The sequence below is a fragment of the Arvicola amphibius genome, chromosome 8, assembly GCF_903992535.2.
Source record: "Arvicola amphibius chromosome 8, mArvAmp1.2, whole genome shotgun sequence".
In the NCBI taxonomy this organism is placed as follows: Eukaryota; Metazoa; Chordata; class Mammalia; order Rodentia; family Cricetidae; genus Arvicola; species Arvicola amphibius.
This window is the reverse complement of record NC_052054.1, coordinates 111,935,851-111,957,699: the sequence shown is the minus strand read 5'-3', so window position 1 is coordinate 111,957,699 and position 21,849 is coordinate 111,935,851. Positions and strand designations below refer to the sequence as shown.

General features: G+C 41.7%; 1 protein-coding gene across 1 annotated transcript in view; it reads right to left on the bottom strand.

Moving 5' to 3' along the window:
• Positions 1–14,381: 14,381 nt before the first annotated feature.
• Positions 14,382–21,849, bottom strand: part of Serpine2 (serpin family E member 2) — a 58,480-nt gene continuing 51,012 nt past the window's right edge. The window contains exons 6-9 of the mRNA XM_038339934.1: positions 20,989–21,089; positions 19,301–19,387; positions 16,677–16,760; positions 14,382–15,105 (exon numbers count right to left, since the gene is read on the bottom strand). Of these exons, the coding sequence (XP_038195862.1) occupies positions 15,068–15,105; positions 16,677–16,760; positions 19,301–19,387; positions 20,989–21,089 (310 nt within the window). The 3' untranslated portion in view covers positions 14,382–15,067. The remainder of the gene's footprint in view (positions 15,106–16,676; positions 16,761–19,300; positions 19,388–20,988; positions 21,090–21,849) is intronic.

Sequence of the window (21,849 nt, the reverse complement as noted above, 5' to 3'; positions counted from 1 at the left end):
GGACCTAGCTGAATCCTGCCCACACTCACCTTGCTTATCTTTGAGGACGGGACATTTGGAAATTCCTATTCATTTAGCCTGATCGGATTACCTGTCTCTGACCTCATCATGACCCCACATGCATGCCAAACAGCATGGCTTCCAGCGCCATGACAGGTGACTAGAAAACGTAAGAAATAAAGCATGGCTATTCCTGCCCCTGTCTTAGCCTCCTGTCTCTGCTCTTCTCTATAACCCCCCCCCCCAGTCCCCAGGGATGCAAAATTCACTTCCTAACTTACTTCCACTTGCTTGCTATTGACTGAATTCCGAAAAAGGAAAAGTATTGGAGACCAGCTTTGACAAAAAATACCACTTACCACGGTAGAGGCATGATGATTAGAAAATTAGTAAAGATGATGAAGATGCAAGTGAAAATAATAAAACAGAAAACATAGGATAGCACTGGGAGGGAGCTCAGTAAATACTGAAATCGCCTGCATTCAATTTCCATTTGCTTAGAATACCCCAACCCCAAAAGATAGGAGTAAGGTTAAAAAAAAAATAATAAAAACTGTGTTAACATGATACAAGGAAATGGACATACCAATTGAAGTTTGCGGGCTACATTCTTAGTTAAACATTCTGTTGCTAGAACGAGACAAGTCAAGCTCACGTCTTAGACCAAAACATTCTGTAGGCAAACCACTCCCTGGGTGGAATCCATTATTATCTACTGAAAGCAGTAGAAACTTAGTTGGATCCTTAGACTTTTGTTTGGGGTAGAAACAAAATGTCAGGTCTAGATATTAGCCACACCTACTGACAATAACTTTGAGAGAACAGAACTCTCAGAGCTAAGTCTAGATGAGATCTTGGTTTGAGGTAGAAACAGACAATGACCTTGAAGGAACAGAAGTAAATCCCAACTCAAGGTGGAAATAGGCTCGCATTTTTTTTTTTTTTTTGTCTTCACAGAAAAGGAACCAGTTTGGAGGCAAAACCTGGCTTGTGACACTTTCCTTTAGTTCCCAACCTTCAACCACCCCCCCATAGTTCTACACAAGGAACTAATGTGGCTTTAGTGCATAAAAGAGTCTGCAATGAATAAGACCCATATTTTTCATAAGGAATATATTTTCAAAACATCTCTCAGTAAAAATTTTAGACCCAAATTGTTAGGCTATATTTATTTTAAATCTCGTTAAAACCACTGAAAAGTGATGATGGGCTGGAATGTGGAGAAATCAGCTTATTTCCACAGTTCCATTTGAAATAGCTGAAAACTTGGAATCAGTCTCCGCACAAGTTTTACCCTTAGAAAGTAAACTTTATACATGGGCTAGGGCTAGAGGAACATGTGGGCTACAAGGACGTGAGCAGAGCACATGACCAAGCTCATCCAATGATTGTCTGGAGTGCTAGCTTTTTAACCAATGCCGTATCTACACTGTAAAGGCAATCATAAGAACATAAGGGAATTACTGAGCAGAAAAGACTTGTTGGTTTGGTACTGAAAAATATAGTCATCTATTATACTTTAACTCCCTGTATTTTCTTACGCTCTATAATTTAAGCCCATAAGGTCCTAACCCAACAATGGAAGATTGAACATCTAGGATAATATACGTTGTGTTATTTTAAATTCAAACTGTATTTTATTATATGCATATATACAGTGGAGAAAATTATTCTCAAAGTCTTACGTGGCCACAAGAGAAATGTAGTAGGAATTATAGTTCTGGTTAAGAAAGGAACAAACCAAGAGCTATTTTTGTAGTCCTAGGCTGGTCCTGACCACAAGATGGTGCTCCAGCCCTACAGCACAGCTTAGGATGTCACAAGCCTAGTGGGGACCGTTGTCTTCCTCTTAGGAAAAAAAGGATGTGTGTGTATGTGGCATAGAATTATGTATTGTGACTTTACCGGGCCCCACACAGCTTTCCAAGTCTACGAAAATATCTGCCTGAGTTATCCCACTTCCTGCTTCTCCTCAAAATTCTACCGAGGAATTTGATGGGTGCATACTTCACTTCTGATGCCAAGATATGAGTGTTTGGTTTTTCATTTCTATTTTCAGCACAGACGCTGAAAATACAAAAATTTAAAGATTTTTTTTAACCATTTATTACTACTTGAATACCCACTGAAACATCCTGCAGCTGGTGGTGAAACATCTGGAAGCTGGCGGTGTGCCAGCTAGACCTACATCCCCATGTCCACTGCTTTCAGTCCCTTTCACAGGTAGCCTGCACCATTGTTCCAGTCCTCAGTTTGTAAAGGCCTACAAACCTTGTAGTTGAAAACCTAAGGATCTGCGGCTCTCGACTGTGGGTATGAGAGTTTGGGTTGAGTCCGTGGCTCTCAGCAGAATACTGAGGACAGCTTGATTTAGTTTCATCTTGCAAACTAAGGTCACCCACGCCCTGCCATCAGTAGAAAATTTATGCAATCAAAATCTTCAGGCCAGGTGTGGGAGTATATGGTTGTCATAGCACCTAGAATGTAGAAACAGGAGGATCGGAGTTCAAGGCCAGCTTTGGCAATACAAGTTGGAGGTCTGCCTACTCTGGAAGACCCCAGGTTCCTCTCAACTCCTTACCCTGAAATCTTAATCACAAACCACAAACCAGATGTGGTGAATGGAATCACAGTACTCAGAATGAGAAAGGTTGAGGCTAGAAGATCACAAGTTTAAGGCCAGCCTGGGCTAGGTAGGGGGACCCTATTTCAAAACAACAAAACAAGTTAAACGACTCACAGCCATGGGCACATACTTTTGAAAGAGAAATGCTCAATTGGTGGTGTTTGCATTCCCACTGATAGTTGTATATTTGGTGGCCTGTCATTCACTAACAGTACAAAACTAATGACTTAAGAAAAATGTTCTTGGAGGAAAAATAATTGAGAAAACTAAAAACCATAAACTTACCGTCCCTGCCTTTGACAAAAGACCTGCATGACTTGACTATCCAGAGGAACTTTCCGCCAGGTTCATGGTACATTAAAATTGCAAAGTAGTCTAATAATGAGTTTAATCTATTCTGGTCCTTTCTGTGCAGAAGAGATGAGTCATTAGGTCATTTACAGATGGAGAAAGGTTGTTCCTAAATCTGAGATCAGCTTGCTGAAGATGCTTCCTCTACACAAGCACCTTCACATCAAAGCAGCATGGCACCGAAGGCCTGGAAAGATTTAACAGAGGCCTACAGCTAATGAGACAAAGGCAGAGAATGCTCAATTGACCGACTCGATGGAGATGTTCACGGGGAGCCTGACAGGTGGTCACTAGATTCAGTTCTTCACTCTAGGACAGACAATGTCAACATTTTCACTCTAGGACAGATGTCAACATCCAGGAAGGGTTGTTTCTAAGCCAGCCACACCTTTTACCTTAGAGCTGGGCTCATTGACTCCAGATAGAGGCTGAACTAAGTTTAAAAGTTTGCTTCTATTTGCTGAGTGATACTCAGTTCACTCCATTTGCAAGCTTTAGTCAGCCGTGATCTTGGTGTGATGGGAAACAGTGGTTTCTATCCAGCTTCTCATTTAAGTCACATCGGTATCTCTTCTCAAGACTCAAAAAAACAAACAAACAAACAAACAAACATAGTCTGACAAATGCTGGAGGGGATGTGGATTGATGGGATTGCAAATTGATCCAGCCCCCTCTGGAAATCAGTGCAGAGAATTCTCAAAAAGTTAAAAATAAATCTACCATATGACCTAGCTATAGCATTTCTGAGTACATGCCAAAGGATTCAACATCTATTACACAGATAACTGCTCAGCCGTGTTCATTCCATTCCTGCTCTGTTCACAGTAGCTAAGAAGTGAAGACAATGTCCTTCACCTGATGAATGGATGGTAAAAATGTGATCCATATATACTATGAATACTATGGATATCATTCAGCTGTAAAGAAAATGAACTCATGAACAGGTATGTAAGTGGATGGAACTAGAAAATCATACTGAGTGGGGAAATCCAGAACCAGGAAGACAAACGTTACATATTCTCTCATCTGAGGTTCCGGGCTCTAAGTCTTCAGATGTAAATATATAACCAGGAGTAACTGCAGAAATCAGAAAAGTAAAGCGAGACCATTGTGGGGGCAGGGTGGAGCAATAGAGAGGGGGAATAGCAGTATAGTAATCTAAAGGGGGAAATGGGAAAAATGGGGGGGGTTAATTGCAGATGGGATGGAGATGAATACAGAAGGAGGGGGTAAAATAATAGGATGTCTAAAAAGTTATGAGGAATCATTGTTATATACCTAAAAATACCTACAATACATGTAAGTCTATATTTTATATACATGCACTTATTTATTCATTTATTTTTTGAGACAGGGATTCTCTGTGTAGCTCTGGCTGTCCTGGAACTCTTTTGTAGACCAGGCTGGCCTCAAACTCAGAGAATCGCCTGCGTCTGCCTCCCAAGTGCTGGGATGAAAGGCCTGTTCCACCATGCCCAGTTACATTTATAGTTTAAATGAAATGTTCCCATCCAGGCATACCTCAACAATAACCAACAACTCTCTAATTGGACTTAAGACTCACTCAAAAAGAGGCAAGTCATGCCTGGTATTGCAAACCTAGTCAACTACCTAAAGTTGGTGAATTCATGGATCACGGAGAACCTAAAACTGTCACTTTACTAAACTATCATACTCCCTAAATATACTCTAAATACTATCCTAATATCCACAGGGAAGTGTAGACCTCGCCCCTCATCATGGAAGCTTCTTTTTGCAGCAGAAGGAGCCCATTGCAGAAAACCACAGCGAAACAAAATGCAAGACTGTGAGACCCAGTCACAATTGCTCCATTTGTAGCACAACTCCTGCACCCAAGGCTCAAAGATCCCTGTGGAGGATGGAGCAGGGAGTTAAGAGCCAGAGGAACAGGAAGTTTGCTATGACTTGGTGTCTCTTAGCGATGTCAGAGAAGATACACCCAATGAAGACTCAGCAACATGGCTACCTAAACATGACCTGAACAAAGAAGGAAGGCACCAACAGACGGACTAACACAGGAGGAAAGCTCAAAAGAACCACAGGCAACTAAGGGATACTGAGAGTGGGAAGAAAGTCTTCTCCAATACCAAACAGTCAGTCCTGAAATATGCATACAAGTAACATACAGACAGACCAAGCAGGTTGCATTTACATATTTAGGAATACACTTTTTAGAAAAAGAGGTATACATGAAGCCTTACAGAAAGTACTAGAAGGAAAACCCCAACCCAAAAAAGCTAACTGCACCCACAAAAACACAGCCATCCGATAACCCCCCACCAGCATAAACCAAAGAAGAGAAACACACAAACACTACAACCGAAAAATAACTGGAATTAACAACCACTGGTCATTAATATCGCTTCATGTCAATGGACTCAATTCACAGGCTAAGAGAACGGACACAAAAACAGGATCCAGCCTTCTGCTGTATGCAAGAAACACACCTCAACCTCAGAGACAGACACTACCTTAGAGTAAAGAGTTGGGAAAAGGTTTTCCAATCAAATGGACCTTAAAAACAAGGGGGTATAGTTATCCTAATATCTAACAAAATTGATTTTAAACTAAAATCAGTCAGAAAAGATGGAGAAGTACACTTTATACTCATAACAGGAACAATCCATCAAGATGTAATCTCAATACTGAACATCTATGCTCCTAATACAAGAGTACCCAGATATATAAAAGAAACATTATTAAAACTTAAATCCCACATCAAACCCCACACACTGATAGTAGGAGACTTCAGCATTCCACTCTCATCAATGGACAAGTCAACCAGACAGAAATCTAACAGAGAAATAAGAGAACTAACAGATGTTATGAATCAAATGAACTAACAGACATCTATAGAACATTCCACCAAACACAAAAGAATATAGCTTCTTCTCAGCACCTCATGGAACCTTCTCTAAAATTGATCACATACTCGGTAACAAAACAAACCTTCACAGATCCAAAAAAATTGGAGTAACACCCTGTGTCTTATCGGATCACCATGGATTAAAGTTAGAATTTAACAATAATATTACTCTCGGAAAGCCTACAAACTCATGGAAATTGAACAGTTGACTACTGAACTACCCCTTGGTCAAGGAAGAAATAAAGAAATTAAAGACTTTCTTGAATTCAACAAAAATGAAGACACAATGTATCTAAACCTATGAGACACTATGAAAGCAGTGCTAAGAGGAAAATTTATAACACTAAGTGCCCACATAAAGAAAACGGAGAAAGCTCACATTAGAGACTTAACAGCACACCTGAAAGCTCTAGAACAAAAAGAAGCAGACTCACCCAGGAGGAGTAGAAGACAGAAAATAATCAAATTGAGGGCTGAAATCAATAAAATAGAAACAAAGAGAACAATACAAAGAATCAGTGAAATAAAGATCTGGTTCTTTGAGAAAATCAACAAGATAGACAAACCCTTATCCAAACTAATCAAAAGGCAGAGGAAACATCCAAATTAACAAAATCAGAAATTAAAAGGGGGACATAACAACAGACACTAAGGAAATTTAGAGAATCATTAGGTCATACTACAAAAACCTGTACTCCACAAAATTGGAAAATTTTAAAAAAATGATCAATTTTTTAAATAGAGACCATATGCCAAAATTAAATAAAGATCAAGTGAGTAATTTAAATAGACCTATGAACTGCAAGGAAATAGAAGCTGTCATCAAAACCCTCCCACCAAAAAAAGCCCAGGGCCAGATGGTTTTAGTGCAGAATTCTACCAGAACTTCCAAGAAGAGCTAATACTTATACTCCTCAAAGTGTTTCACATAATAGAAACAGATGGAACATTACCAAACTCTTTTTATGAGGTTACAGTTACCCTGATACCAAAACCACACAAATACTCAACCAAGAAATAGAATTACAGACCAATCTTACTCATGAAAATGGATGCAAAAATACTCAGTAAAATACTGGTGAACTGAATCCAAGAACACATCAAAAAAATTATCCACCATGATGAAGTCGGCTTTATCCCAGAGATGCAGGGCTGGTTCAACATATGAAAATCTATCAGTGTAATCCGTCATATAAATAAACTGAAAGAAAAAACCCATAAGATCATTTCATTACTCTAGAAACTACAGGGAAACCCTGTCTCGAAAAACCAAAAAAAAAAAAAAAAAAGATCATTTCATTGCATGCTGAAAAAGCATTTGACAAAATCTAACACCCCTTCATGCTAAAGGTCTTGGAGATATCAGGAATACAAGGAACATATCTAAATATAATAAAAGCAATAGACAGCAACCCGACAGCCAACATCAAATTAAATGGAGAGAAACTCAAATTGATTCCACTAAATTTAGGAATAAGACAAGGCTGTCCACTCTCTCCATATATATTCAATATAGTTCTTGAGGTCCTAGCTAGAGCAATAAGACAACAAAAGGAGATCAAGGGGATTAAAATTGGAAAGTAAGAAGTCAAACTTTTTTATTTGCAGATGTATGAATATATATATATATATATATATATATATATATATATATATATATACATACGTGACACCGCAAACTCTATCAGAGACCTCCTACAGCTGATAAATACCTTCAGTGATGTGGCAGGATACAAGATCAACTAAAAAAAAATAGTAACCCTTCTATACAGAGATACAAGAGATGATAAAGAAGCTGAGAGGGAAATCAGAAAAACATCACCTCTTACTATAGCCACAAATAACATAAAATATCTTGGGGTAACACTAACCAAAGAAGTGAAAGACCTATTTGACAGGAACTTTAAGTCTTTGAAGAAAGAAATTGAAGAAGATACCAGAAAATTAAAAAATCTCCCATGTTCTTGAAGAGATAGGATCAACGTAGTAAAAATGGCAATCCTACCAAAAGCAATGTATAGATTCAATGCAATCCCCATCAAAATCCCAACACAATTTTTCACAGACCTTGAAAAAACAATATTCAACTTCATATAAAGAAAAACAGGATAGCCAAAACAATCCTGTACAATAAAGAAACTTCTGAAGGCATCACCATCCCTGACATCAAGTTTTATTACAGAGCTACGGTAATGAAAACAACATGGTATTGACATAAAAACAGACAGGTGAAACAATGGGATCAAATTGAAGACCTGGATATTAATCCACACACCTATGAACACCCGATTTTTGAAAGAAGCTAAAATTATACAATGAAAAAAGCAAAGCATCTTCAATAAATTGTGTTGGCATAACTGGATGTCAACATGTAGAAGAATAAAAATAGATCCATATCTATCCCCATACACAAAACTCAAGTCCAAATGGATTAAAGATCTCAATATAAGTCCGACTACACTGAACCTGATAGAAGGGAAAGTAGGAAGTTGTCTTCAATGCATGAGCACAGGAGACCACTTCCTAAATATGAGAGCAACAATAAATAAATGGGACCTCCTGAAACTGAGACGCTTCTGCAAAGCAAAGGACACAGTCAATAAGACAAAAAGGCAGACTGAATGGTAAAAGATCTTCACCAACATCACATCAGACAAAATATATAAAGAACTCAAGAAATTAGACATTAAAATTCTAAATAACCTAATTAAAAATGGGATACTGAACTAATCAGAGAATTCTCAACAGAAGAATCTCAAGTGGCCAAACGATACTTAAGAAAATGTTCAACATCATTAGCCATCAGGGAAATGCAAATCAAAACAACTCTGCGATACCATATTACACCTGTCAGAATGGCTAAGATCAAAAACATGAATGATAGTTTATGCTGGAGAGGATGTGGAGTAAGGGGAACACTCATTTATTGCTGGTGGGAATGCAAACTTGTACAACCACTTTGGAAATCAGTATGGCGGTTTCTCAGAAAACTGGGAATCAACCTGACCTTAGGATCCAGCAATACCACTCTTGGGCATATACCCAAAAGATACTCAACCATACTACAAAAGCATTTGTTCAGCTATGTTCATAGCAGCATTATTTATAATATCCAGAACCTGGAAACAACCTAGATGCTCCTCAACTGAAGAATGGATAAAGAAAATGTGGTACATTTACACATTAGAGTACTACTCAGCGGTAAAAAACAATGACAACTTGAATTTTGCATGCAAATGGATGGAAATAGAAAACACTATACTGAGTGAGGTAACCCAGACCTCAAAAGATGAATATGGTATGTGTGTACTCACTCCTAAGTGGATACTAGCTATAAACAAAGGACATTGAGCCTATAGTTCATGATCCTAGAGAAGCTAAGTAATACGGTAAACCTTAAGAAAAACATATATAGATCCATCTGGAAATTGGATACCGACAAGACTGCCTGATAAAATTAGGAGCATCAGGGTTGGGGGTAGAATGGAGAGTAGAAGGGGAAGAAGAGGGGAGAAGGGGAGAGTTGAGGAGAACTTGAGGGAATGGGACAGTCGAGATGGAGGAAGGACAGATATGAGAGCAAGGAAAGAGATATCTTGATTGAGGGAGTCATTATGGAGTTAGCAAGAACCTGGCTCTAGAGAAATTCCCAGGAATTCACAAGGATGACCCTGGCTAAGACCGACCCTAAGTAATAGAGGAGAGGGGGCCTGATCTTGACTTTCCCTGTAGTCAGACTGATGATTATCTTAAATATCACCACAGAACCTTCGTTCAACAACAGATGGAAACATGTAAGAGCCAGCTTGTTTGTCCCTGGCTGCTCAGCCCCGAAATAATTACATAGAAACCATATTATTTAAATCACTGCTTGGCCCATTCGCTCTAGCTTCTTATTGGCTAAATTATCTTAATTTAACCCATCTCCATTAATCTGTGCATCACCACAAGTTCGTGGTCTACCAGCAAAGTTTCAGTACATCTGTCTCTGGTGGCTCCATGGCTTCTTCCTAACTTTGCCTTCTTCCTCCCAGCATTCAGTTTAGTCCCACCCCCCACCTAGCTCTGTTCTACCTTATCACACCAAGCCAGTTTTCTTTACTCATTAATGGTATTCACAGCATACAGAGGGGAGACCCACATTGGAGCACTGGACTGAGCTCTCAAAGTCCAGCTGAAGAGTGAAAGGAGTGAGAATATAAGCAAAGAGGTCAAGACCATGATGGGGACATCCACTGAAACAGTCTACCTGAGCTAATGGGAGCTCACCGACTCCAGCCGGACTGGGAAGGAACAAGCATAGGACTAAACTAGTCCCTCTGAACATGGTTGACAGTTGCATGGCTGGGGCAGACTGAGGGGTCACTGGCAGTGTCACCAGGATTTATCCTTACTGCATGTACTGGCTTTTTGGGATCCTATTCTCTTTGAATTTACACCTTGCTCAGCCTACACATAGTAGGGAGGGCCCTGGACTGAAGGGGCGTGGTCGATCGGCAGTTAGAATTAACCAGACTAGCTTTAATATAGAATATTCAGCTTTAATAAAGGAAGGAAGGGGAACTTACAAAACCAGGGTTCCAGTGATTCAGGAGCACAGGAAAAACAAAGAGGAAGGGGCAAGCACACCTGGGTGTTTTATATGTTTCCTTTGGCCCCAGGGGAACATACCCAAAACAGAATGAGATTGGCTGAAGTTCCCCATCACTGGACCTTCCCCAAAGCAATGTGCCTTATCCTCTCTGAGGATTGGATGGGGGTGTATGGGAGGGTGTGTGGAGGGAATGGGAGGAGGGGATGGAGTGGGAACTTGGATTGTTATTTTTTAAAAATCTAATGAATAAAAAAAAAAGAAAAAGAAAAAGAGGCCATAAGTTTGAAAGGGAACAAGGAGGGTGGGTGGCAAGAGGGTTTAAAGTGAGGAAAAAGAAGAAGGAAATGATGTAATTATAACAAAAAAATTAAAACTTTTTAAAAAAGTACAGTAGGTTGGGAATCTCCAGAGACTGCTTGGTGGGCTGTAGCTCCAGCTATTTGGAAAGTGCCTCCCTAGTGTGCACAAAACCCCAGTACCACATAAATGGAGCATGCTAATGCATGGCTGTATTCCTAGCGCATGTGAAGAAGAGGCAATAGGGACAGGGTTCAGTTATCCTCAGCTGCATAGAGTGTGCGGTTACATGAGATCCTGTCTCGAAAAGAACAGCAATGACTATCCATTTTCAAGTAGATTCTCAGTAGGCAGAGGACACAATATTTCACCATTCACAGGAAACTGAGGACATAGCTATCTCCTGTAGCTGAGCCAGATGCTATCTCTCCCAGAGGTCAGTGCTGATGGGTCCTTGAAGGGAGTGTTGGGTGCTCTGTTGACTCGCTGAACCACTGCAGCTCTTCAGACCCCTTCATGTGAAGCTCAGATATCACCCAGTTCATTTTCAGAAACACAAAGTGACAGGCATAAAGGGTACCTCCTTGAACCCTTTGTAAAGTTATGGGCGACTAGAATTTTTTTTTCCAGGTCACCTGTTATTATTTCCTTTATGGGGCAAACATTTGATAGGCCAGTAAGACATCAGAGCATCTAGCATATTTGGGTCAAAGTCTTCTCTCATTTTCCCGTGTCTCAGGAAAAACTAAAAGTACCCATCTCATTAAGTGACAGAAAGTGATTTCACTGGTAGCCGGCTTCATTTTCCCCTAGTTCTTCCATTTTGTTACTTTAAGAAAATTGCAGCCTGCCTCCCGCTCAGACTCAGTGTGGCATCTAATCTATGGTAAATCATTCGCTCAACCATGTCTACCGAGTAAAAGTAGTCTCTCACAGGCCTGTAATTTTCCTAGCAGTCTCTATGTCTTACATTTATCCAAGTTTCCCTCCAGGAAAAGAGCTTTCAGAAAACTGATATTTTTGAAGACAAGGTCCGCAGACTGATTGGCTTAAATATATCACAAAGTAAAAAGTTATGCATGCAAAAAAAAAAAATGAGAGGAAGAGTTCCCCTCTGGCCCAGGGGACTGCAGACAGATTTGATTCTACAATCAACTAGGAGCAGAATGTGAATGCTGAGTGGAGGGACAGTAGAGACGGCAGAGTTGAAAAAACTAAGGGAGAAGAGGATCGCCTGGTACCTTGATGCCATGGCTTTCTAAGTTCTGTGCATGACTGAACTTTGAAACTTTACCGGACACTTGGAAATTTAATGTAACCTGTCAAGTATGAACAACATATTCTTGGAGAATAGCTCATCTCTATACACACACGAGGACTATTCAAGCATCCAGCACACCCTCTGGTCCTTTTTGGAAGGAGCACTGCTAGGAGAGTTGGGGCGCCGGGGACTGTTTGTCTTTGTACACTTGGATATCTTCTCTCTTGTACTCATCCCTATTTTGTCCCGCTTCTCTATTGCATAAATGTACTTGTGATGTGGGATTCTCCTCTGTATGTTGTGAATATGTTTTATCACCATTGGTTAATAAAGAAGCTGCTTTGGCCGATGGCAGGGCAGAATAGTTAGGAGGGCAAACTAAACTGAATGCTGGGAGAAAGAAGGCAGAGTTAGGGAGACACCATGTAGCTGCCAAACGAGAGAGACACCAGAACCTTACTGGGTAAACCATAGCATCTGCAGTACACACATGGATAGAAATGGGTTAAGATCTAAGAGCTATGTGGGAATATGCATAATCCATTGGCCAAGCGGCGTTGTAATTAATCTAGTTTCTGTGTGATGATTTGGGTCTGGGCGGCTGGAAAATGAAGGCACAGTCTCCGATTACATACTTGAAATAGGCAAGTACTTCCCCGTGCCAAGTCTGTGTCTGTTCACCCCAAGATTTGGGAAAAGGACCCCCAAAGCAGTTGATACCTGGCAGACACTTGTGAGGTTTAAGTGTCAGACTATCTGGAAGAAAAAATGGACGCCCACGTAGGTGGTAAAACGCTGCCTCTGGGCTGGTCTCTGAGGGTGTTTCGGGAAGCATGGCACTTGGTTCAGTGGACAAAGGAAGACCCACCTTCATGCAGGGTGGGAGGGCATCATCCCATCGATGGACAAATAAACTAGAACAACACAGGGAAGGCAACATTTCCTGGAGTTGGGACTCCATCTCCTGATTAGACATTCTAGCCCCGGCTTCTGAAGCCCTTGGCCTCTCACAGTTACATCATGGTCCCTTCACTGCTCAGGCCTCAGATTGAGCTGTGTTGCCATCTTCTTTGGTCCTCCAGCTTACCGACGGTGTCCTGCAAGAGTCTTGGCCTCTGTAATCACAGGAGAGAATTCCTGTAACAAGCTGCCTCTTGTGTGTCTCTACCTGTATCATACTAGTTCCTTCCCCAGAAAACTCCAAACTTAAGTAAATAACAAATAATGAAGGTAATATATAATCTCATTTCATTGCCACTGGCACTATTGTTTTAAGTAATTCAAAATATATTATTGACGCAGGGCAGAATAAAACCCAGTAAGACTGGCTCTAATAACAAGGAGCGTGTTTGCCAGAATGTATGTGGCTTGAGGGAACTATTCAAAATAGGTTTTCGGTATTTACTTCCTTTTGTTCTGTGGTTTCAAATACACGGAATTAAATAGCTGCAAACAACATAGTTGAGTCCACTTTACAAGTAACAATTACTGTAGCTAACAAGGTCAAATAGTGTTGACTATGATTGACATTTTGATGTAGCATAAATTGTGGAGCTTCTGGGCTCAAAATAGCAATAAATTCTTAAGTTTTGATAAGAAGTGTTTTAAATGGTCTTAAATTTTTTTAAAATTTCACTTGTTATTTGGGGTGTATGAATGCAAGCTACAGTGTGCATGCAGAGGTCACAACAACCTATGGGAGTCAGTTCTTCCACCACGGGGGGCCTGGGGATTGAACTTCGGTCCCTCAGGCTTGGCCGCAAACACCTCTACCTGCTGACCCGTCTTGCTGTTTCAATGTTTTAAACTTTTCTGATGACACACCATACAATTTTTCTAGAAACTTACCTTAAAATGCCCAGTAAATTTTAACACAAGTGTGATGTTTAAATTCAGCATGAAAAAATTACTCCTCCACGTGAAACAAAAACTGTCAATTCGAACAGCATCCCCTCTAGCCAGTCCCACCAAAACCAAAACATTTACTGCTGTTTAGATTTTTAAAATAGAGAAACCTTCAGAAATTTCTTTTCTGTCCTTGTCAGGGTACTTGTCTACAGTGACTCCTTAGCTACTGCTCAAGGGGACGGCAGCTGAGGACCAGAGCTGGGATTCCCGGAATAGTCACTGCTGGAGGAGGTCTGTAAACTGGGAGGCACTGAGTCAAGGGATGACAATTGCTTGTCAGGTTGCAAGAAAAAGGACAGAAAAAGTCTGGGGCTTTGAAGCTCCCGCAAGCTGCCTCAGAACGAAGGCTTACCGTGAGAGGTCGAGGGAAGGTTTTTGAAAAGGCTGTTTCTTTTGATGTCATTTTTTCACACAGAGAAATGGCTTCTTTTAAATTTTTACTACTCGTAACACTTTATTTCTTACTTTGTACAAAATACAAAAATGCCAATCCAAAGGGTACGGACCAGTAGTGACAGGTGCGTGGCTTGACAGCAAATTGTGTCTAGCGAGCCGTTAGTTTTCAAACTTTATTTTAGTGGATACATGCGTTATATAAAACAACCATAGCAACAACAACAAAAACAACACACGAAGAGGCTACAGCTTTCGCTAGTTCCACCCCTTACCACCTTCAAGCCTTTGGGTGGAAGTTGGGGGGGGGGATCAAAAAGGCAAATGATGTTTTTTTCCATAAAAAGAACTATAAAATGTCTTTCTTTTTTTCTTCTGTCACACTGATTAAACTTCTCCTGGAAAATCACACATATAAACAAAAACGAAACAGAAGTCCTGAACTGGATAGACAGCAAATACTCAGGGGGGGTTGTTAATCTCGGTAACTGATCAGTAGTTTAAGGAACTCTGTTGGACGTCTTGAAGCCCCCCGTTCATTCTTCACAGGCGCATCCTAGCCATTCTGCCCTTTCCTCCGACACAGCGCTGACCAGAAACACTTGCGTCACTGAGCCATTGCTATGAACCAGTTTCAAAACAGAAAGCGGTGTACAAAAATATTTAACAGAACTATGGAAGATGTGGGGAAGGGAGTCTTCTTCAGAACAAAGTCATCTTCGCTTTGCGTGGGCTTCTTCTGCCTATTCTTCAGGGCTTGTTTATCTGCCCCAGGAACAAGATGGCACCTAGAGGATTCAAAAGAGAGAATAATGAACTCTTTAAAATGAATGCACGGGGCAAGATGGAAGGTTCTGCATGCTGGGGCAGGAGGTCTCTTGGCCATCTGTGACATTCCACAGAACTTTCTCCAAGGGCAGAGAGAGTCTCCACCTTCACTGTGCGATATGGAACCCAGTTCTCAAATGTGGTGGCTGCAGTGAGGATGGTGTGGCTAAGAAGTTGCGATTCTAATTACCATTTTAAAGGAAGTTTAGGTTAAGTAGCCACAAGTGGTAAGAAGCTCCAGTGTTGGACTGATCGACTCTGACGCACAAATGGGGACATGCAAAGCAAAAAGGAACTACACCTTCTGAGTAAAATAACAGCAAACAATAAAACCTATTAGCAACCACAGTATATGGATGTGAAGCAAACCTTTCCATAAAGGCAGGATTATACCTCATGGGGGGGGGGGATTGTTACTATCCTTATTATACCTTTAAAAAAATCTTTTATTTTCATTTATGTGGATGTGTGTGCCTTCATGCGATTATGTACAGAGCATATATACAGGGGCCTACAGAGGTCAGAGGCCACCAGACCACAATGAAGTGACAGGCAGCTATAAGCTGCCTGATGTGGGCACTAGGAACAGAACTCAGATCCTCTGCAAGAGCAGAAAGCACTCTTAACTGCTGAGCCATCTCTCCAGCCGTACTATGTTTTTTTTTTTTAGTTTCTTTTTAAAAACATTATCTTTTTAATTAAGAAAATGTTTCATATAATATATTTTGATCATTCCTTTTTAAAAGATGAACTCAGTGAGCTGATGAGATGGCTATAGGTAAAGGACTTGCCATGTAAACACGAGGACCAGAGTGCAATACTCAGCACCTACAGAAAAAGCCAAATATGGCAGCACATACTTATAGCTTATAATGTGATAGGGAGAAGGAGGGCTCCTGGGGCTAGCTGGCCAGCCAGCCTAGCCTAATCTTCAAGTCCCAGGTCCCTGTCTAAAAACAAACAAACAACAAAAAACCCAGGATAGATAGCACCTAAGGAATGATAACCAACTTTGGACATGCATATATGTGCACATGTATCCATATACAGCTGCCCACATACACTACACACACACACACACACACACACACACACACACACACACACACACACACAGAAGCTAAAGATAAGAGCCCAGTTTAAGGAATGAACTGTGGGGCTGAGATCTATTGCATGGAAAATTTCCTCATATTATATCTGAGCAGTCTCACAAAAGGTGAAGACAGAGTGTGTTGCAAAAATTTAAGGTATTTTTTTAAAACTATTAAGGGTATGCTGAACCTTCTTATATGGTAAAAAACCACCACCTTCCTCCAAAAGTACAATCTGGGCAATCTTGAAAGGTCCCATCCAATTCCATAACACAGATTTGATTTTCCTTCCTCTTAAAGTCAGTGGTTACAATATTCATAGTGTCGTCCACAGTGGACACAAAGAAACAGCTTGAGGGTCACACTGATGGCCACTACTGTTGCCGGAGAGCACCTGTCTGGTGATGGAAAGCCAGGGATGCGACCCAAGAACCACTCACCTGTGGGATTATGTCGGATGAAAAACAGGAAAGGCCTGTCTACTATAAACCAGGGAGGCGATGACCTTGCAATTAGGATTGCAGCTATGGAAAGAAGCAGAGGCATTAGCCAATCAGCAGGAGGCCAGTGACTACACTCCCAGATGCTGGTGTCTGAGGATATACTTGCTTTGTCTCCTGACTTGGCATGCTATAAAATGATCTCAACGGTAGCCATTTGTTGAACACTGGGCTGGGCTTTTCACGGTTACTGTCTCCTTTATTCTGTAACAGCCCCATCTTCACAATAAATACATTTCGTCCTCATAGACTTATGAGGACTGAATGGCATAAAACACACTATTGCTCTCAGGACAGAGACTGCCGCCAAATGGGCATCCAGTGCCTATTTGCTGTTATTATAAGCTATTTTTATCCATACCATCTGCCATGCTAATAAAGCCTCTGGACCTCTTTAACCTTCCCACATTCTTTCTGAAGATCGAGGGCCAGTTCGGAATGCCTAACTGTTGGTTCTATGCCTTCTCCTTTGGTACACCATTTTGGTGCCCCGTGTGATTGCAAAGCAGACAGCTCATCTGCACATGCTAAGTTAGACCACTGCTCAACTCATTAGTGTGGGTACCCGCTTTAGAAAGCACTCTTTGTTATTCATGCAATTCTGGGGATAAACCTGGGACCACATGACGGCTGAGCAAGTTATCTGCCAGTAAACTACACTCTAGCCTGACAGAAAGCTTCTTTAGACAGCACAGATATTAGATCTGTCTGCTCTGCTGACTAATCAATGGCTGGCCCCATTCAACGAGACCATGAAGGCTGGTATAACCACCAGTGTCTGGTATAATGGCTCAGTGCTTTCCTCAAATTTCTGAATGACAGGAACGACTTTGGCTTGCTCTTCGAAAGTGAATACTCAAAAGTTATGCTGGGCAAACTGCTTCACCCAGAATTACAAACAGACAGCAGGCAGCACAGACAGAATTGTGTCTCCCTAAAATTCCTATGTTGGGGATACTAAGTTCCTAATATGGTTACACTTCGAGATAGACCCTTTACAGAAGCTCTAAGGGACCCAGAAGGACCTAGACGTGAGGGTCTAACCCAACAGAACTGATGTCCTTATTAAGATAGGTAGGGGCACCAGGGATGTGGCAAGACCACATGAGCACACAAAGCCAAGGAGAAAGACATCAGACATCAAGATAAGCCAAGCCTGCTGCCACTGGACTTCTGGCCTCAAGAGCTGTGGGAAAATAAATATCTGCTAAGTTCTCCAGCCTCCGGCATTGTCGCGGAAGCCAGTGATGACTAATTCAGCAGCGACTGGAACCCTGGGCTTGGTTTGGTACACTTTGCCGTAGTGGTCTTGGAATTCCTAGTAAAATCTAGAACAGTAAGTCTGTATTTCCAGTCACAAAGGGCTCCTCTACAAATCACATAGCTGGCCCTAACTGGAATATTCGTCGGCAAAACTGAGAAATCACTTTGGTCAAATTTAAGATGTTGCGATCATCTAGAAAACACAAAGGGTATTTTAAAAATTTTAAGCCTCGTATTCTAGGTCTTTATGATAAATGCCATTTTAAAGTGACAGGGGAAAAATGTAAGCCTTTGTTTGGGATGTATAAGAGGCTGACTCTACAGACAAATAACTATTTCATGGCTAGACATAGTCAACCATCCGGCCGCATATGTGCAGTGAATTTACTCTGTGAGCTTACAGGTTGCAGCTCAGTCTCCTCACCCCATCACACCCGAGTGACTGATGGCAGTGGCTGGGGGTAGGTTTTCTCTCCTTATAAACTACCAAGAAGACACATGCAGATGTTCTACTGATCAAGGACAGATGCCCAGAAATCCTGTGAAGTCCTGTGAATGATGCTGCTTCTTCACGTTGTCCTGGGAGACCGACCTGATGAGCTATACTCCCGTACTAGCTATTATGTTTCAAACTAAAGATGGGCCTTTCCAGTCTGTAAAGCAGGCAGATGTGCTTTACCCTCCTGAGAGCAAGGACCGACATGTAACTGTGCTCAGGCTAAGTCTACAGCGCCAACCCTTGGTTTGATAAATAAAGCTTTTTTTGGAAGACGAAGTGAGGCATACCCACTCGGCTGTGGACCTCTGCAATGTTCTCGATATATTTGTGGACTTGAGGACTTGTGCTGGCGATAGATAGGGAGGCCCACAAGGATGAACAACATGCTCTCTGGTTCTTTCCAGCAGAATGCCCACTCCCTTCCTAGATGAAATTCCTACACTAACATGATTTTCCCCCTCAGTGCTAGTGTTCAAACCCAAGGCCTTGTGTAACTTGGGCAAGTACTCTACCACTAAGCTATACCGCTGACATCAACACTGTGGTTGTCACCATCATCATCATGATGAAATACTTCATCTACCCATACTCCTCCTCCTCCTCCTCCTCATCATCATCATCTTCATGAAATACTTTGTCTATCCATACTCATTGCTGTCTCCCAAGGGTCAGCTCCCCCCTCCTACCACCCCAGTACTCAGCTGGAAACAAGGCTCCCTAGAAGTTTGCTAAAATGACGAGTGAATTGGAGCGTGTCTGCTTTCCTACTAGAAGTGGCCTTGCCATGTGACCCAGCACTTACTTGTCGCTGCTGAGGCTTTGGTTCCATCTTCACTGACTTCAATCTTTGCTTTTTGCAAGATGTGAGAGACATGAAGGCTTTCTGACCCTGTTCCCAGAAAAACACAAAATCAGCACTTGTTCCATGAGCACGCCATCTACAGCGTCAGGAGTAAACTCAGAGTCATGGCAACTCTCAGTTTGTGTAAAAAAAAAGGGGGGGGGGTCCGAAGTAACCTCTGACCATCCTATAGATTGAGGGTATTAGTTGGTTATCACTTGCAGTGGATTTTAATTTCTGCTAAATAATTTGTAATTGTTACTTATGGGAGGGATTCCCAGACCCCAAATGTTTTAGCACCTCTAAGCATTTCAACTCAGCCATTGCTAATTTTAAGAATAAAAAGAATAGAGATTTGTGAAATGCCATTTTCTTTCCTGAAGAAGAAAGACAAGGGCATTGTCCGATTACAAACTATCTGTCCATCTTAGGAAGGATTGCAGATGGGGAAACTGAGGTTCACAGGTTAAGAAATCTGTCCCTAGTCACATGGTTAGTTAGTTGCAGGAAGGGCTGGCTTTCCTAGCCCATTACCATCCACCAGCACAGTAATATGAGAAAGGGAATCCTGGGAAGGGCCAGGCACAGAGCTGCAGCTCTGTCTTGGGAACCCTCCAGTGAGGGTCCTCAATTCCTTCTCACCAGAGCCCAGGCAACAAATAATTCCCAGTGGGTGGCACCAACTCCAGTCAGCATGAACCTGACAGGATATGGATCTGGATGGAGGGCAAAGGGATTTTTTCCTTTTTGTGGTGGGGAAGTCACCTGGGTTTGCATTGTCTATACAACACCCAGCTCTACTATGGTTAGCTGTGACTAGATGCATGTTCATGTGACTCAGATCACCTACAAGGTTCAAGAGAACAGCATAAGGAGATCAGGGCATCTGGTCCTCCTGCTTGACATTTAGACTCTAACAGGTGACCCTGAACAAGAAGTGCTTCTCAAACTTTATTAGGCCAAAGGATCGCATTGAAATAAAGGTTGTGATTCAGGAGGTCTGGATCAGACCCAAAAGGTGATGCTAATATTCTGGCAGGAGACCAGGAATGAAAGGGAGTGAGAAGATCAATGCAGCAGAGGAGGGAGGGAGGGAGGGAGGGAGGGAGGGAGGAAGGGAGGGAGGGAGAGAGGGAGGGAGGGAAGGAGGGAAGGAGGGAGAGAGAGAGAGGAAGGGAGGGAGGGAAGGAGGGAGGGAGGGAGGGAGGGGGAGAGAGAGAGAGAGAGAGAGAGAGAGAGAGAGAGAGAGAGAGAGAGAGAGAGAGAGAGAGAGAGAGAGAGAGAGAGAGAGAGACTGTGTGTGAGCACTTTCAAACCCAAGGGAAAAGTTTGCATTAGAAAATAAAGAGCAACTAAGTCCTAATTAAGAGACAAACTATGAGGTTTGGGATTATAAATATTGCTCAGCAGTCAGGCAATACATGTAGAAGTCCTTAATCTTGTGGTCCCTCGGGCCTCACATGACATGCAGGAGTAAATGATGAAGGATGATTGACAGGTTTACAGTCAACAGCATCCTTTGGCAATGCATCAAATTCAAACTTGCACAGGTTTAGGGCAAGACACTCCTGATTTTGATTTTTCTTTTTGAGCAAATAAGGACCTTCAACATTTTCTTGAAGTCTAAGTAAGTTTTAAACTCGACATACTTGTGATTTTTGCGAAATTTGCCTTCAGTGGCTCAAACATCTCAGTGATGCCAAGAGCTTTCAGTGGCTCCTTCAGATCTGTTTGTGCCACAGCTGTGAACCTACATGAAAACAGAAAATGTAGGGGAAAATAAAAAATGCTCTAAATGATTCAAACATGACAAAATCAGTGCCTATTTACAAACAGATGATCCAAGGAAGACGTAGAACACCACTCCGAACAGCAGCCTGACTTCTTAACCCAATGTTTAAATGCCAGGTAAGCAGACAACACATCCTCTACTCATTCACAATGAGCATGGCCATCCACGTGGGACAGGTAAGTAGACAATACTTCCTCTATTCATTCACAATGAGCTTGACCATCCACATGGGACAGGCACTCCATACCAGATATTTGGTTAAATGTTATTCAGTGACTTATAAGACTGGCTAGGATGTATTTAACATTTAATACTTATACAGATGTATAAGTATTTTGTCTGCGTGTATGTATGTGCACCACATGTACACATGGTACCAAAGAAGCCAGAAGAGGCCACCAGATCCTCTGGAATTAGAGTTGTGTGCTACCACGTGGGTGCCAGAGACCAAATCCAGGTCCTCTGCAAGGGCAGTATGCACTCTTAATTGTGGAGAGCTACCACTCCAGCCCCCTTGGGAGGAAAGAGGTCTAGTGCTTGGGTGTATAAGTACTGCTCTTGATTACTTAACTCAGTGGCTGGAGAATTAAAAGCCATGAGAGTTTTCTGCTCCCACTGAGCTGTGGTTAGACCCTCTCAGGAATAAGAAAGCTGGTAAAGATGAAAAGTTCACAAAGAAGACAAATTACATCACTCTTTCCACATACTGGAAAAAATA